An 18403-nucleotide genomic window follows, 5' to 3' on the forward strand; every position below is an offset into this window, starting at 1 on the left:
TACATATATACATATACATACATACATATATATACATATACATGTATACATACATATATACATACATATATATACATACATATACATATACACACACATACACACACACATATATATATATCCATATATATATATGTGTGTGTGTGTGTGTGTGTGTGTGTATGTAACGCAGGAGAATGTATATGCCATTTGACCTATAGAGGTCAGCTATGGGAATCAGTTTTCTCCTTCTACCACATGGGTACCAATGTGAAGATCACATTCACATTGTTGGGCTTGGTGGCAAGCACCTTTACTCCCTGAGCCACATTGCCACAGTTTCAAACACTTTAACACAATTGGCCAAACATGATTTAAGCTATTACTTTATGATTAAAACACCTATTTGTCTACACAGAATTTTCCCTGGAGGTAGTTTGTAGCAAGAGAGGTTTATGTACTATGTCAACACTGTATATTTGGGGGTCTTTCTGAATAGACTGATGTGGTTATGACGAGAAGCTATAATAATCTTTGTTTCTTTCCCACTGCCCCTATGTGATCATAGACTCTGATAGTCACTAATTTAATGTGCCATTTTGTCAAGATGTGCTAGCATTTTAGAGTGATTTCTGAGGACAGATAAAATCTACTAAGAATAACTAAATTAAGCTGTAACATGAGAGGAAATGGCAAAATCAGTATTTCATGTAAACAAACTCTTGTTTTTCTCATTCATAAAAGCAATGCTACATAAGATAGTGGATTCTGATGCACAGTTGGTAGAAAGAACATGATCTGGCTATGGATGCTGGGTCTTGGATCTCACAAATGAGATCCCATCTCTTCCCTTGACAGCCCAAGAGATGGATGCACAAAATGTTGACAATTATCCTTAAAAATCAGTGACTAAGTGTAAGGCTGTGTAATGCGTTAATTGTAGTTTTGTTATAATCTTCTATGTATCACTATTTCTAATCTTTGAAGGATTTGGTGAAGGAATCTATCAGGAAATCCAGGGTTTTGTCACTAAAATGATTACCCTCTCCAATAAGGCCAACAGAAAGAGGAAACCAAGTGAGAATGTGGGTTGATAGGATCACAGATTAAGGAATCCCCATATGTAAGAAGGAAGGCTTCATAATTTGGTAAGAGCTTGGGAGTAACACTAAATAAAAGGTAAGCAGGTCTTTGAGAAAAGATAGTCAAATATCTTCGTAAGTCTCTGAATATTTACAGGAGATTCAGGTACTTTTCTACCCGTCTTCCCTAGGACCCTTGACTTTATGACTTGGTGAGCATCTCCTGTCATACTAATAGTATCAGTTCAGTCTGAGGGAGAAGAAATAGAAGTCTGCATCTCAGAAAAGATGATGGAGATGATGGACAGGCTTAGAAGAAAAGAGAGGATATGAGAAAGAGTTTAGGAAAAATGACCCCTTTCCCTGAATGGCTTTTTCTGGCATGGTTAGTGGGGAAATTCTGGAAAGGGGTGAATATGAGAAAAGAGCTTAAGAAAGAAATAGAAAGGAAAGGAGGAAATAGGGTAGAGGAGGAAGGGTTAGGAAAGAGGCAGAAGGAATAGAAAAAAGGAGGAAGAAAGACCAAGAAAGACCAAGTTCAGAGCTTAATTGAAAGAACCCCATTCTTACTTTTAAGAGCTGTCAGTCCTGAGGTGTGTTAGTACCACTGCGTTAAGCTGGAAATTGAGGTTAGGTTATTTTTAACATCCAACTTTATGCTAATGTAAAGAAGGAATAAGAATCTGTAGAAAAGAACTATTAAAATTTGTTCCCCGAAGAGATTAGCAAAATGTGCATCAATAGTGACTGTGGAGAATTACGATACTACAAACTTTTGAAGTGTATTTTTAAAATGTTTTTATTAATTCGTGGATATTTTCATACAATCTATTTTGATTCTATTCACCCCTACTCTTCAGTCTCCTAAGATCCATTACCCGTCCCCATACCCCAACTTCATGTCTTCTTATTTAATTCAATAACCCACTGAGTCCATTTTGCACTGTCCATTTACATCTGGATATAGGGCCATGAATTAAAGTATGATCAGCGAACCAGGAACTATACCATTAAAGAAAACTCTTTCTCTCCAATGAAAACTATCAGTTATCATAGCACCTCAGTTAGGAATGGGGTCTCGTGATCCCCCTCCTACCTGCTCGAATGCTGACTGGCTTTATCTTGTGCGGGCTGTGAGTTCAGGAGTACAAAGGGGTTGTCAAATCCAAAAAGACAGTTTTCCTCAGGTCCTGGCCACCTCCAACCCTTATAGTGTTTCTGCTCATTCTTCCTCAGTGGTCTGAGCCTTAGAGAGGGCTACTGCAATCTTTTAAAAAGCATCAACCATTAAGGTTTTGATTTCCATCCTTGCTTTATTAATGCATTTCAAGATCCATCTTGCTTTATGTCCAGATCCCATAAAATTTTCATCATGTTTGGTTAAAACAACATAACAGTGATATTTTATCGATGACTAGGTAACAGAACAGAGTTTTAGAGGACTAGAAAGAAAAAGAACAATCCTACATGATAAAAGATAAAATCAAATGCCACACTATCCTGAAGACAGTTTGGTCTTAGGAGCTAAACAGGGATGTATAACCCTTGCTAGTACTTGGATGGGCAATACAACAAATTGGAGGCTATTTACTAATCGGATCTCATGTTCTTTGTTTGGGCTTACTTTCAGGCAAACAGATTCTTGTGGAAGATGGAGCTGTGTCCATTTTCCAGAATGTGCATCCGAGCCCATCAGTGGAACCTGACCTGACAGCACTGTATGGAAATGCCCGAAGAGGACCCACATTTCTGCCTGAACCTGCCACCCTCCTAAAAACATGGTTGTCTCCGGAGTGTTGACTGCTCCGGCAGTGTTGACTACACCCCATACTGGGACATCCAACATGACATTTGTAGTCTATGAAAACTCCCCCATGAATATTACGGCCCCTCTACCATTTCAGCATCCTAGCCCTGGTCCACTGCTTAGATACAGTCTTGAAACCATGACTAGCACTGGATTTAGTTCCTTGGCAGTGAACAGCACAGTGGTGACTCCAGCACCAGCAGTTTTTAAGAGCCTAAACTTAGCTCTCCAGATCATTCTCTCGGCTATCATGATATTTATTCTGTTTGTGTCTTTTCTTGGAAATTTGGTTGTTTGCCTCATGGTTTACCAAAAGGCCGCCATGCGCTCTGCAATTAACATCCTTCTCGCCAGCATGGCTTTTGCAGACATGCTGCTTGCTGTATTGAACATGCCCTTTGCCCTGGTCACTATTCTTACTACCAGATGGATATTTGGGAAGTTCTTCTGCCGGTTGTCTGCTATGTTTTTCTGGTTGTTTGTGATAGAGGGTGTGGCCATCCTGCTCATTATTAGTATTGATAGGTTCCTGATTATTGTTCAGAGGCAAGATAAGCTAAATCCATACAGGGCTAAGGTTCTCATTGCAGTCTCCTGGGCAACTGCTTTTTCTGTAGCTTTTCCTCTGGCTGTGGGAAACCCTGATCTGCAGATACCTTCCAGAGCCCCACAGTGTGTATTTGGGTATACAACCAACTCCGGCTATCAGGCTTATGTGATTTTGATTTCACTAATTTCCTTCTTTATACCTTTCCTGGTGATACTCTATTCATTTATGGGCATCCTCAACACCCTTCGGCACAATGCCTTGAGGATTCATAGCTACCCGGAAGGGATATGCCTCAGCCAGGTCAGCAAACTTGGTCTCATGAGTCTACAGAGACCCTTCCAAATGAGCATCGACATGAGTTTTAAAACACGTGCCTTCACCACCATTTTGATCCTCTTTGCCGTCTTCATTGTCTGCTGGGCCCCATTCACCACCTACAGCCTTGTGGCTACCTTCAGTAAGCACTTTTACTATCAGCACAACTTCTTTGAGATTAGCACCTGGCTACTCTGGCTCTGCTACCTCAAGTCTGCATTGAACCCACTGATATACTACTGGAGGATTAAGAAGTTTCACGATGCCTGCTTGGACATGATGCCCAAGTCCTTCAAGTTCTTGCCACGGCTCCCTGGTCACACAAGGCGACGGATTCGCCCTAGTGCGGTCTATGTGTGTGGGGAGCATCGGACGGTGTTGTGAATACCTGAACTCTTGAGACCTATCTAATGATGATGGTTTTTGATTGACTGGGATTTTTTTCATATGGCTTCTAAAGTTTTATTGGTTTTAATAGTATGTGTGCGTGTGTGGGGGCATGTAAACGGAATGGTAAATACTTTGCTCCTCAAACCAAGGTAATACTGTAAGAAAGTGGTCACATATGTTTACCTCTAGGTTAAGAAAATTTTAGCGCACGCGTGCGCGCGCGCGTGTGTGTGTGTATGTGTGTGTGTGTGTGTGTGTGTGTGTGTGTGTGTGTGTTGGGGGTGGATTTTGTTAGTTCAGTTGACTGGTTTTATTTTTGTAGCATGAATCAGGATTGTGCTTCATTGAACTTGCAGTTAACTTGAATTGTAGGTGGTTTTTATGCTGCTGAGGTAAGCTTGGTTGAGGTAATCAGTTCCTTTTCCTCTCCCACAAGCCACAGCGGCTGCTCCTTGCCATGTACTGGAGTCAAATCCCTCTGCATCTCAGTTGGTAGCTATTTAGTTGTATTTAAAAACAAAACCCGAGGAGGTTAGTGACGTTTTAAAGGTTATTACACTTTACTTTGGAGCACTTTACGAGACAATGTACAGACTCATTCGTTGTATTTCTTAGACTTGCTTTTACACATGACATGCTGTGCTGTGGGAGATCTGCGCTTATGATGTCTAGATAGACAGCTTCCATTAAAAGTGTTTTAGCTGCATGTACAGTTTTAAAGGGAACATAAACACATAGGGATTTTCCTAAGCACAACGGTGAGTTTTCAGAGCACCCAGGAAACATTGAGGAGGCACAGCACCATGGCAAACTTCACGGAGGAGCAGAATGAGAGGGTGGGCTGGTCCAGCCTGTGGTCATCCTGCTGATTCAAACATCGTTACCAACTTAGAGTGGGGGGACCACCACTCTGCAGTGGTGCGGTATGCACGGAATTGCGCAGTTTTTTCTCATGGCTTTTTTTGTGAGGTAGGTATCATATATTTCCTCTCTAAAGGTGAAGAAGGCCAAGTTTCCGAGGGACAAAAATCCTGCCCAGAGATTTTGGAATTTGGCAGAGCTGGGCTCCAGACATCTGAGATACAGACACAGATCTTCCCCTGTGCCACCTAGACCCCTCACTCACCTTCAAGCTGCTATACTCAAGGGGAACTTCACTACTTCACTTCACATATTCTTTTTTTGTTCTCTCTCTCTCTCTCTCTCTCTCTCTCTCTCTCTTTCTCTTTTCCTTTCTGAGACATCATTTCATGAAGCTCAAGTAGGCCTTGAAGTTGCTATATGTCTGGGAAAGACATGGAGTTTCTAAAAGAAACAAACAGCAGACCCAGCCTTTCAAATGGAACTCAAAAATATGACGATGAATATGAATTTGAATTTATAAGGCAAGTGACTTACAGTTACTGAGTGCTCAATACAGCTGAATGGGGGGTCTTACCCCAGCAGCTTTGGAAGTTCCTAGCAATTCAGCTGATCAGTAGTAGGGCCTTTTGCCTCAGGGCTTGCCTCAGCAGAGTAAGTTGTGAACAAACTCAGGTAAGTCTTCCACAGTGAAGAGACGATAAACCCTGGTCTGAGCTTAGATTAACTGTGATAGATCAGGCTTTGGATTTCTCATTCTTTTTCTTTAGTTGTCTGCCAGTGCTGGTGCATCCAGAACCTTCATCAGCTTCTCAGTTACCCATGGTACAGACAGAACAGCCAGCAGGAGCGGAACTGCAGACTGAAGGCAAGAGGCCTTCTGACTGTCCTGGGCTAAGGCAGTATCTTAACTCAGTTGGACAGCACCTTTTCGGAATTTTACTGCTTTCTGAGCCACTGGGAAAAACAAGCCTGGGTTCCTTCAATTACAGAAACCCAAGTTAGTTTGCAAGAATTGCTAAGGTTTTACCCAACCCTGAGGTTTTTTTATTGTCTGTCCTTGTTGCCCCTCCCACTCTCCCATATACAAGTATAGTTGGAAGAGCCCAGCCAACGGCATAACTATTGTCTGGTCTCCAGTATTACTTTACATTTGCTTTGTTAGCTCTTTTCTTAAAATGGGTGTCTGATGCTCTCTGGCTTCGTGATCAGGAATTGGGATGTTGGAAATTTGTTTGCAACACCAAACACCTGGGAAATCCTGATTTTGATGCCATTTGAGGCAATTGCAATGGTGTTGTAATTCACCAGCTGCTTAAATAGCTTTAGGGACTAGTGAACACTATTTGCCACATTATGTTAAGGTCACTGCATATGTTAGCCACCTACCTCTTTGATTTCTAATTTATATTTAGCAAAGGTAAATATGTCTTTGTCCGTTAGGATATTAGTAGATATTAGCAGTACATTGAAATGCATTTTGTTTTCCATTGCCAATGTAAACTGAATTTTAAAGGCCGATATTAATACAGATGTTGAAAGTTCAACTTTCAGGAAAGACAGCGTTGTGAATATCGATGCATACTGGTAGCTTTTGAGTCTTCTTTTGTGACTCTAGTTGAACTTGGTTTCACATCTGTGTTCTTGCTTATGTGCAGTTGAAGGTACTGTCTTCTGGTTCATAGGCAGCTACACTTGGGGAGTGCTCTGGGAAGACTGCAGAGCCAACATGAACAGCCATGGGGGAGGGGACATTGAATCGTAGCTCTCTTTACACTGGATAATCTGGTCAGACTACAGTTTACACATCACTTTAACTATTTTAATTATATATACATTTTGAAAGTTTTAGGAAAAAACACTATGGTGCAACATTAAGGAATTTAGGTATAAAATTGCACATTGCCTATTATTCTGTCATTTCTTGATGGGGAAAACACCACTACTAACCACTGCTGACTGACATAATCAGAAAAGTTTTCCTTCTAGCTAATAGGATACATGAAAGAGATAAGAAAATATTTGTTGTTGTTAAAAAACAAAAAAGAGTGAAGAGAAATTTCAAATAGTTTGCAGCAGTAATATTTAAATTTAATACATGTTTGAATATCCTCAGGAAGGCTAACAATACAAATTCCTGGGCCCCTGGGTCAATGGTTGGATGCAGGAATGTTTATTTCTGTTGAGTATTTTGCCTGATTCTGGTTCAGATGGTCCCCAGAGCACAGTTACAAGAAACACTCCTGTAGAAAATAAGAATATCATTTAAACACTGTTTGCGTTATCTTAAAGTAGTTGTGTGTTAGGAGCCAATGGTGATACACAATGAAAGGAAGTCTCCATGATGGGTGCCTTCTGGTTGGTTTGTATGCTGGTGCAGATTTGGCCAGCACCAGCTTTACTTTCTTTTCACTGGTGAAGTCTGATGAACCATGTGGTTTCACAGTAGGGGTCAACGAATGACTCACTAATTGTAAGTCATGACTTCCACAAGGCTAATTAGTATAGTATTTTTTCCTGCAGATGTCTCTATAGGGCATCTCTTCATTATATGTAATTTCCTGGGGAGAGAGGGGGAAATGTAAAGGCTCATCTGATTCCTAATTCTCTGCTCAGACCAGTTGTTCAGCTGAAGCATGAAGTGAAATAAGATAATCTTTAAATCTTCGTACTTTTGTTGGTGACAGAGATATTTAATTTCTTTGATCTTTGCTTTGTTTACATGAGAATGTATAGGTATAGATCACAAACATTTCCACCTGCTTGCTATTTTATTCTGTCATGATTTTTATTTGACTTCAAATTACTAATAGTTTCAAATTTATTTCCATAACCATAATTTTGAGGAACTGAACTTCAACTCCATTGAAGACACAACTTTTATAATAATAAAAATATCAAAGCACATGTTTGTTATCGCAAATAAATGTTAGTACACTTCTTAGCTATCTATAGGTACTTGTCATTTGTAATTAAAATTAATTTATTTTAAAATGGCACCTAGCCTTTAAATGAATGAAAAGCTTTTAATTTGAGGTTGTAACATTTAAATATCAAAAGTATGTTTATTTGTTAATATTCTTATTACAACCAAGAAAAGAGCTACCAATAAGAAAATGAATAAATGTTTACTATTTCTAAAGTGGAGTTATTGTTTTTTTTCTTTAAACACTTCATTTCATCCTAGAAAATTGTGTTATGAAGAATGGAAATCCAAGTTTCCTTTCAAATTCTGCTCCCTTTGGGTTCTTGGTTTTAAATTAGCTGTCCAATCTGTTTGCATATGACTGTGTTCTAGTTTTAGAAGTTTTTGGAGTAGCTCTGACTGAAATGGAATTTGACAGAAGATGATGAGTGTTAAGAAACAGTCAGGAAATTCTGTCTAGGAGGGTTTTGAAAATGGACTGCTGAGTCATTTAAAATTATTAGCATTTGTGAAGTCAAAGCTGCTGCTATTCGGATGATATGATTCATGCTGCAACTCCAATTCCAGAAATCCCTTTAGATAAATACAGGGAGTATTTATCTAAATACGAGATTTGTGGCTCTGTGCCCATTGGATATGAGGACATGATTTCCTGTCTTTCATGTGCAGCTGAATGTATTTCTTCATTAAACTTACAAAAAAAGGTTACACTGACTATATAGTCATTGTTTTCTTCTGAAACAAAAGTAAGAGCAACTTAGCAGAACAGAATCCCAGGCTGCGTTTGGAGCTATTCATATCTGTGAAAACAATGGATCCATGTTTCTTAGGGCCGGCGCCCAGCAGCTTCTACCTTAAAACATAAAAGTATATGCAGTTGGCTTTACTGCAGGATGAAAACAAGTCCCATGGCTGTGTGGAATTGTATCTGACCAGAAAGAGAACTCTGATGGGACATTATGGCATTTATTGAAAAAGTTAGTTAACATAGTTTGTAGGGCTGGCTATGCAGAACCACATCACAGAATGGACGGGCAGACTGATTCAAATGAGAGGTGCCCCTGGCTGGAATTTGGAGAAAATTTAGCTCTGGCTTTTAAGGATTTTAATTAATTCAGAGGGATCTACCTGCTCCTCACTTTCATTGCTAGGATGACAGGAACATGTGTTATTAAGCTTGGGTCCTCCTCCTCCTCCTCCCCTTTCTACTCTTTTCTCCTCCCTCCCCCCTTTTCTCCCCTCCTCTCCCTTTCTCCTCCTCCCTCCTCTTCCCTCCTTTCTCTTTTCCCTTGCTCTACTTCCTCCTTCCTCATTCTCCCTCCTTCTCCTTCCTCTTCCTTCCCCTTCCTTCCTTCCTTCCCCCCCTCCTCCCCCATGTGAGTTCTGGGAATCAGATTCAGGTCCTTATTCTTGCCAGGCTTTCCCAACTTTACCAACCGACTTATTTCTGTAGCCCTAATGGATTTATTTTTGTTAGTATAGTGGAGAGTCATGGAATGTTTATGTTTAGTTACTTATGATTTTAATATGTTAATCACACAAGCCTAACCACTAAGGAAAAGGATATGTTTATAGAGAACCAAATAGGCTGATGTGGTGAGGTAAGGAATTGCTGCTTCTCAGTAGTTAGACCTGCAATGTGATCAGAGCCTGGGCTTCCTGAAATCCTGGAGCTGACGCTACCCTCCACCTGTTCTGGAATTCATTTTTATCTATCACCTTTGATCCCTTGACTGGAGACTCTTTGGGAAGTTGGTTGTTGCAGACATTTCTTTCTTCTTTGATCTCTCTCTGGGCTGTTCTTATTAGCGTAGCATCTATGAAGGATACAGAAAACATGTTCCCACGACAGGGAGAAAGACAGATTTTTTTTTCTCGTGCAACTTCACCTAAAGTATAGTCTCAAAAGCTGTGGTTCTCCTTCTTTAAAAGGGGAACAAGAATACCCTTGGCAGGGAAGAGAGAGGCAAAGATTAAAACAGACACAGAAGGAACACCCATCCAGAGCCTGCCCCACATGTGGCCCATACATATACAACCATCCAATTAGAAAAGATGGATGAAGCAAAAAAGTGCAGGCCGACAGGAGCCGGATGTAGATCGCTCCTGAGAGACACAGCCAGAGTACAGCAAATACAGAGGCGAATGCCAGCAGCAAACCACTGAACTGAGAACAGGACCCCCGTTGAAGGAATCAGAGAAAGAACTCGAAGAGCTTGAAGGGGCTTGAGACCCCTTATGAACAACAATGCCAAGCAACCAGAGCTTCCAGGGACTAAGCCACTACCTAAAGACTATACATGGACTAACCCTAGGCTCCCACTGCATAGGTAGCAATGAATAACCTAGTAAGAGCACCAGTGGAAGGGGAAACCCTTGGTCCTGCTAAGACTGAACCCCCAGTGAACGTGATTGTTGGGGGGAGGGCGGCAATGGGGGGAGGATGGGGAGGGGAACACCCATAAAGAAGGGGAGGGGGAGGGATTAGGGGGATGTTTGCCCAGAAACCGAGAAAGGGAATAACACTCGAAATGTAAATAAGAAACACTCAAGTTAATAAAAAAAAAAAAGCTGTGGTTATCTTAGATTGTAAGAGACCACAATATTTTAGGTTACTCTGTGGGAAGACTACTATTGCTGAGCAATAAATAGGCTCTATGTAATCTTAAGACGAATGGCTTCTCAAAAAAAATCATAAAACCAAATGGAGGCAGAAAAATGAAGTCAGGTCTCAGAGGTATAATGATAGCAACAAACGAGTGACCTCTCACTTCTATTTCTTCTTGGGTTCACAATTTTTTGGATGCTACCATTCTTGGTGGCAAGAGCTCTATGTTTGCTGTTTCTGTCTTCTATTATGGCTGCTCACACAGAGTAGTATGCCCAAAAGTCCAGTGAACCTTCTGATAACAGAATCTTGGCGAAATCCTAGGCTCTAAGCTGGGAAAGCTGAGTCAGGGCCCAGGCCTTAAGTCTTGCAGTCCAATGACATACTTACTGCATGATTTCTTCCTTAAAGGGAGGACGTGATCCTGGTCGTTGCTTTTATTTTAAGTTTTCCCTTTGATGTGTCAAGTAAGGTGAGGAATGAATGCACCCAAGGGAGATGGTTGGTAACTTAGTTTTCTGGAACTGGAAAACCTGAAGAATGGTCTACAAGTGTTTGACCCTGTGATTTCTAGTGCACAGCACAGAGGAATCCATCTGCCACATTCCTTTAAGGCTAGTCTGTGACTTTGTCTTGGGGTCTTGATTAAATGTGTAGGACCCTCTGCTTTTCAAAGGACAGAGGGAGGATGTGACTCGTGATGCTCATTCTGAAGGACTGTGCATGCCAGGCACTGTGTGCCTACCTGAAAGCTGTGCTTGCCTCCGTTCTGTGTGGTCTAAGTGTCTTGTAAATGAATGATGATGGGGATACGGACAGATGTGTACCATAGCTAGGAAGCTATGGTGTCTTGAAAATGTGCCTGGGAAAGCTTTCTTTTGATAGTTTTTGACATCTATATGTCAGATACCATTTTTTTAACACTTCCCACAGCTCTGTGGATTTGAAATCACTTGCACCACAGATTTGGCAGGACTCTACACATTTCTTTTCAGCTGTTCTTCCTGATTGGAGCTATTAATAGCTTTAGGGAAGTGTATAATTATCTCAAAGTAGGAGCTAAAGATAAAAAGCTGCTTGAGATTTCAAAGGAACATTTAATAGTTGTTATTATGTAACATTTATTAATATGCTCACTATGATCCATTGTCTTTGCCAGGAAGACACTGGGAAGAAAGAGTCAATCCCGGATGTGACACATGGATGAATAGACGCAAAGGTATATTAGCATCCTCTCAGAACAGTCAGTCCCTTAGTTAAAAAGAAGAAAGAGAGTTTAGAGAAAGAAAAGAAGGCAGCCAAATCATACTGGAGCCTTGTACATGTACAGAGAGCTTACACACACCAACCATTCTGTAAAACAAAGATGGCTGGTCCCCTAAGAGCAGAGTTATAGAAAACACATGGGGTCGTTGCTCTAGGTTTTCAAATCAGCTCAGAAGTTTGTTTGGCCAAGGTAACTACTGTCTCTGTTCCATGAATAAGGAAATACTAAAGATTTAAATACTAAATGAACAAGCAGTACTGGCTAAAGCAAAGTTTATAAGTAGTAGTTACATCTGTCAGCTCCAGGCTGAGGCTGTTTACTGCACTTTAAAAACCATAGAGCGCCACACCAAGTCACATCAAGGCGGCCATCATTATTTTAATGTTTGAAAGGTGATGCAGATACTGTACTACCTTATCCCAACTGTCCCATAATTGGATATCAGACAATCAGGGGCATTACCGAATTTGTTCAAAATTGCTAGTCCAGAGATCTCTTCCTGTCTCAAGCGATTGCTTTCTAAAGAAGCCATCATCAAGTTTTCACTTCACAGTAACTTTCCTTCTATGCTGTGACAGACCATGGTGATTCCTTGTAGTCCCTGTAATTTGACATGTAGTCTTCCAGTGATCATTGTCAGTAGAATAAATATCTCCAATGCCAGCCATCTTCTAGTTTGTGATATTACCATAAACCGTAGAAACACAGCTCCAGGCTAAGGAGAGAGAAAAGAGTGCCAAGGACAGATTTGTAAGACAGGCATAGAGACCTCAAGAAACTGGTAGCTGGAGGTTAGGGTAGACATTGTCTAGATTTGGACGTTTTCTTTATGCCTTTCGAACTCCATTGTCACTCAAGGAAAGGAGATCTTTGCTGCCCTGTCTGCCCAATTGATCTCATTATCTCCACACTCAGCAACCCAATCCACTTATGGGCCTTCTGACTTAAACCTCCTCACCCACTTCTCTGTTTGGAATGGCTTCCTCTGTTCACCTAAAAGATGGGACTTGCTTCTCTAACAGTTAGTTCTGCTCCTTTTTAAAATCCCATTACAATTGTTTCTGTACCTGTGTGTTCTCAGTTTCCTGATGAAACCCTTCTTCCTAACAAAGTCCTTCTTACTTTGATATTCTTGTCTTTTGTCTAATTGAGTTTAGTAAAATTTGATTGTGTGTGTGTGAGGGGGTATGTGCTGTGTGTGTGTGTGTGGTATGTGCTGTGTGTGTATGGTGTGGTATGTTTGTGTGTGTGTGTGTGTGTGTGGTATGGTGGTATGTGCTGTGTGTGTATGGTGGGGTATGTGTGTGTGTGTGTGTGTGTGTGTGGTATGGTGGTATGTGCTGTGTGTGTATGGTGGGGTATGTGTGTGTGTGTGTGTGTGGTATGGTGGTATGTGCTGTGTGTGTATGGTGGGGTATGTGTGTGTGTGTGTGTGTGTGGTATGTGCTATGTGTGTATGATGTGATGTGTGGTGTGTGGTGTGTGTGTGTTTGTGTGTGGTGTGTGGTGTGTATGTGTTTGTGTGTGGTGTGTGTTTGTGTGTGTGTATGATGTGATGTGCGGTGTGTGGTGTGTGTGTATGTGTTGTGGTGGTGTGTGTGTGTGGTGTATATGTGTGTGGGTGTGGTGTGTGTATGGTGGTTTGTGTGTGTGTGCGGTTTGTATGTGTGTGTGTATGTGTGTGGTGGTGTTGGTGGTGGTGTGTGTGTGTGTGTTTGGTGTGTGTGTATGGTGGTGTGTGTGTTTGTGTCTATGTGTGTATGTATGGTGGTGTGTGTGTGTGTGTGTGTGTGTGTGTGTGTGTGTGTGTGTGTATGTACACGTGTACTCATTTTTAGGCCAAGGGTTGACATTAGTTGTCTTCCTCATTTGCTCTCCTACTTATTTTTTTGAGACAGTTTCTCAATGAACCTGGAGCTCACTGAGTTAACTAGACAATAATCCTCTTGTGTTCATCTCCCTAGTGCCTAGCTTTTATGCGGTCCCAAACCTAATTTCAAGTCATCACGTTTGTGCATGAAGCACATTACCAATTGGCCCACCTCTCCAGTCCTCACATTTTTTCTGAAAGCAAGAACATATACTTGTCTCTGTTTTCTTATGATACCCATTCCTCAACTTAGTTCGGTCATGTTCTAGTACTTCTGCTTTCTACTGTCAGCAGTGATGTCCACTGTAGCAAATTTAAAGGATGGTTAGAATGATGAGCCCCTTTCTATCGTCCCCATATAAATTCCAGTGTGCTAATATGCAGCGAGGATGTGAAAGAGTGTGTGAAACACCTGGGAAGTGTTTATGGACCACACCTAGAACTTGCACTTGTGACTAATACTCATGTTTTGTGGATAGAATTTGGCCATGTAGGTGTATTTTCCTGAAATAGAGACTAATAAACTTGTAGCTTTGTGTCCCAGTTTCCTGATGAAATTCTTCTTCCTAACAAGGTTCTTCTTACTTTGATATCTTTGTGAAAAAGAAACGAGTGCTGGTTAAATCAGTGTTTATTTGTTTGTCTGAACAAAAACCAGGAGTTCTGGCCATTTCCTCAAGAGGAGAAATTTTCACCCAGGACGATGGGCTTCCTTTCCTTTCTGTGTACTAGCAATTCAGAAGAGCTATTCCATATGCAGTCTAGTTGACGTGTGTGTGTGTGTGTGTGTGTGTGTGTGTGTGTGTTTATTTGCACATGTGTATAGATGTTGTGTATTTGCTTGTCAGTGCATCCTATGTGGAGGCTGGAGGTCAATGTCGTTATCTGTTTCACATTATGTTTTTAATTAACAACAACAGCAACAACAACAACAACAACAACAACAACAACAATAATAATAATAATAATAATAATTTGAGACTGCTTCTCTCACTGAACCTGGGGCTTACAGTGTCAGCTAGACTAGCTAGCAAGACCTAAGTATCTGCTTTTCCACTCCCCCAGCACTGGGTTTCAGATCTATCCCTTCTTGCCCCACATGCCTCTATCCCTGGCTTTCATGTGAGTGTTGGGGATCTGGATTCAGACTTTCATGCTTAGACAGTAAACACGCTAGGCACAGAGTCATTTCTTCAGCCCACTCTTCAAATACTATCTATTATTTGTTCTGTATTCCAGACTGTAAAATATGAGCGACAGTCGTATCCCGGCTGAGACGTAGACAAATCAACAGCTTTCACTCGGGACTAGCCAGAGTCTTCATGAGGCACACTGTTGATTTCCTCTTTCCCTACTGTGGCAGAAAACATGGTAACACAGCTTCAGGAAGGAAGGTTTTGATGTGCTGGCTCACTGTTCAGGGGATGCTATGCTGCTGGAGCAGCCTACAGCAGGAACATGAATAAATAGAACCATTGAGATGCCAGGCAGGAAGCCAAGGACTTGGGCTTGAATTAGGACCAGGCAACAACCAAGAATACCCAGCTGCCACAGCAAAAACACTTCCTTTGGTAATTCCCTTGTCAAGGTTCAACAGAGTCCTCAAAGTGTCAACAAGGAACAATGTGCTCTAATGAGCCAGTAAAACAACTGAGCATCCAGGAGGAATTCTGCAACTATTTCAGGCCCTAAGAGACCATTCTGTCCTGGCAAGCAATGTTCTGCCACCACCTGCCCTGCGTTCTGAGCATTGGCTCATGCGTGGCTGTGTCTTCATTGTGATCCAGGGTAAAGAGAGTCAGGGTGTCTAATATATCAAGACTTTTTGGATACACTTATGGTCGATTTACTTATTACTCTAGTTCACAAAGAAAGTTGTGTGTGCATAGTGCCAGCTGTCGAGCTAGCAGTACACTCTCATTGGTGGGGCTGGAGATAAGCAATGTAAGTGAAAGAAACAGGCTGCATATGAAGTACTAGTGGTGGGTACATTACTCTGAACTGACAGTACCAAGGAACTTACCAACTTTGTAGACATTGCACTCTACCCGTTCACAATGCCTCTTATCTGATGACTTCACAGTGTGGCTGCTAGGGGTTTTCTTTGTTTTTATTTTTGCTTTTTTTTTCCTTTTTTCTTCTAGCTCTGTATTTTCTCCTTTTCCACGTCCTCTTCTATATATTCTGTCTGGGTGCTTACAGGATTGAAATGTGCTAAATATGACCCTAAGAATGGTAATTGTAGAAAACCCTGCCCTTCTCTCCCTGGTATGTGGAAGCCAGCTATTAACCTGGACCAATTTTGTTCAAATCTGAATAAATATTACTAATCATCTCTGATGTATGGACACTAAGTGGAGATTATGATTCATGTCCAATTAGAGGGTCATACAGAACTGATCATATAGGTCAACTGAAAACAGGCATTCTGTGTAAAAGAATACTGCTCCTATCTCATGGCCCTTGCCTTAGTGATGAGTCATTAAGGACATTTTCTCACTTTGTGATTTCATTTCTTTTTTCTTTTTTAAAAATTTTTATTGGTTACTTTATTTACATTTCATATGTTATCCCCCTTCCCAGTTTTCCCTCTAAACCCCCCCATCCTAAACCCCCTCCACCCTGCTTCTATGAGGGTGCTTCCCCATCCACCCAACCACTCCTGCCTCACTGCTCTGGCATTCCCCTACACTGGGGCATCAAGCCTTCACAGGACCAAGGCCCTCCCATCCCATTGATGTTAGATAAGGCCATCCTTTGCTACATATGCAGCTGGAGCTATGGGTCTCTCCATGTGTACTCTTTGGTTGGTGGTTTAGGCCCTGGGAGCTCTGGGGGTCTGGTTGGTTGATATTATTGTTCTTCCTATGGGGTTGCAAACCCCTTCAGCTCCTCAGCCCTTTCCCTAACTCTTTCATTGGGATCCCCGTGTTCAGACCAATGGTGGGCTGCAACCATCCGCATCTGTATTGGCACATCTGTATTGGTAAGGCTCTGGCAGAGCTTCTCAGAAGACATCTATATCAGGCTCCTGTCAGCAAGCACTTCTTGGCATCAGCAATTGCGACTGCATTTGGTGGCTGCATATGGGATAGATTCCCAGGTGGGGCAGTCTCTGGATGGCCTTTCCTTTAGTCTCTGCTCCACTCTTTGTTCCTGTATTTTCTTTAGACAGGAGCAATTCTAGGTTAAAATTTTGAGAAGGGTAGCCCTATCCCTCAACCAGGCGCTGTGCCTAACCTCTGGATATGGTCTCTACAGGTTCTATCTCCCCTTTGTTGGACATTTCAGGTAATGTCATCCCCATTGGGTCCTAGGAGCCTTTTGTTTTCCTGGCATCTGAGACTTTCTGCTGGCTACCCCAGTTCCCCAAGCCCCACACACCTCTGTTCTATTTCCTGACCCTCAGTACATTTCCCCATTCTCCTCCTACACCTGATCTTGTCCCCCATTTTTCCTCTACTCCTCCTCTCTTCTTCTGAAGTTCCTCCCACCCTCTACCTTCCATAATTACTTGGTTCCCCCTTCTAAGTAGGACTAAAGCATCTATACTTTGGTCTTCCTTCTTCTTGAGCTTCATGTGGTCTATAAGATGTATCATGGGTATTCTGAGTTTTTTCCTAATATCCACTTATCAGTTAGTACATACCATGTGTGTTCTTTTGTGACTATGTGACCTTACTCAGGACGATATTTTCTAGTTCTGTCCATTTGCCTGTGAATTTCATGAAGTCATTGTTCAGTGAATCAAAGACCTCCACATAAAACCAGATACACTGAATCTATTAGAAAAGAAATTGTGAAAGAGCCTCAAACACATGGGTGTAGGGGAAAACTTCCTGAATAGAACACCAATGCCTCAAGTTCTAAGATCAACTGCTGACAAATGGGACCTCATAAAACTGAAAATATTCTGTAAGACAAAGACACTGTCATCAGGACAAAACAGGAACCTACAGATTTGGAAAAGATCTTTACCAATCCTATATCCAGTAGAGGGCTAATATCCAATATATACAAAGAACTCAAGAAGTCAGACTCCAGAGAATCAAATAAGTCTTTTAAAAATGGGGTATAGAGCTAAATAAAGAATTCTCAGTTGAGGAATATCAAATGGATGAAAGTACCTAAAAAACATGTCCAACATTCTTAGTCATCAGGCAAATGCAAATCAAAACAACCCTGAGATTCTACCTCACACCAGTCAGAATGGCTAAGATAAAAAAAACTCAGGTGACAACAGATGCTGGAGAGGATGTGGAGAAAGAGGAACACTCCTCCATTGTTGTTGGAATTGCAAGCTGGTACAACCACTCTGGAAGTCAACCTGGAGGTTCCTCAGAAAACTGGACATAGTGCTACCTGAGGACCCAGCTATACCACTCATATGCCCAGCATATGCCCAAAATATGCTCCAACATACAGCAAAGACACATGCTCCACTGTGTTCATAGCAGCCTCATTTATAATAACCAGAAGCTGGAAAGAACCCAGATGTCCTTCACTAGAGGAATGGATACAGAAAATGTGGTACATCTATAAAATGGAGTACTACTCAGCTATTATAAACAATGACTTCGGGCTGGAGAGATGGCTCAGCAGTTAAGAGCACTGACTGCTCTTCCAGAGGTCCTGAGTTCAATTCCCAGCAACCATCTGTAATGAGATCTGATGTCCTCTTCTGGTGTGTGTCTGAAGATAGCTACAGTGTACTCATATAAATACAAATAAATAAATAAATAATACTT

General features: G+C 41.4%; 1 protein-coding gene across 6 annotated transcripts in view; it reads left to right on the forward strand.

Moving 5' to 3' along the window:
- Gpr63 (G protein-coupled receptor 63) overlaps positions 1-8126 on the forward strand; it is a 54729-nt gene extending 46603 nt beyond the window's left edge. For 5 of the 6 annotated variants that reach the window (XM_006237949.5, XM_039109425.2, XM_039109424.2 and 2 more), the window contains one exon: positions 2692-8126. In XM_006237949.5, coding sequence (XP_006238011.1) covers positions 2840-4117 — 1278 coding nt within the window. In that variant the 5' untranslated portion in view covers positions 2692-2839 and the 3' untranslated portion in view covers positions 4118-8126. The remainder of the gene's footprint in view (positions 1-2691) is intronic. The other variant, NM_001106640.2, reaches the window with a different exon arrangement.
- Positions 8127-18403: the final 10277 nt, after the last annotated feature.

The sequence above is a fragment of the Rattus norvegicus genome, chromosome 5, assembly GCF_036323735.1.
Source record: "Rattus norvegicus strain BN/NHsdMcwi chromosome 5, GRCr8, whole genome shotgun sequence".
In the NCBI taxonomy this organism is placed as follows: Eukaryota; Metazoa; Chordata; class Mammalia; order Rodentia; family Muridae; genus Rattus; species Rattus norvegicus.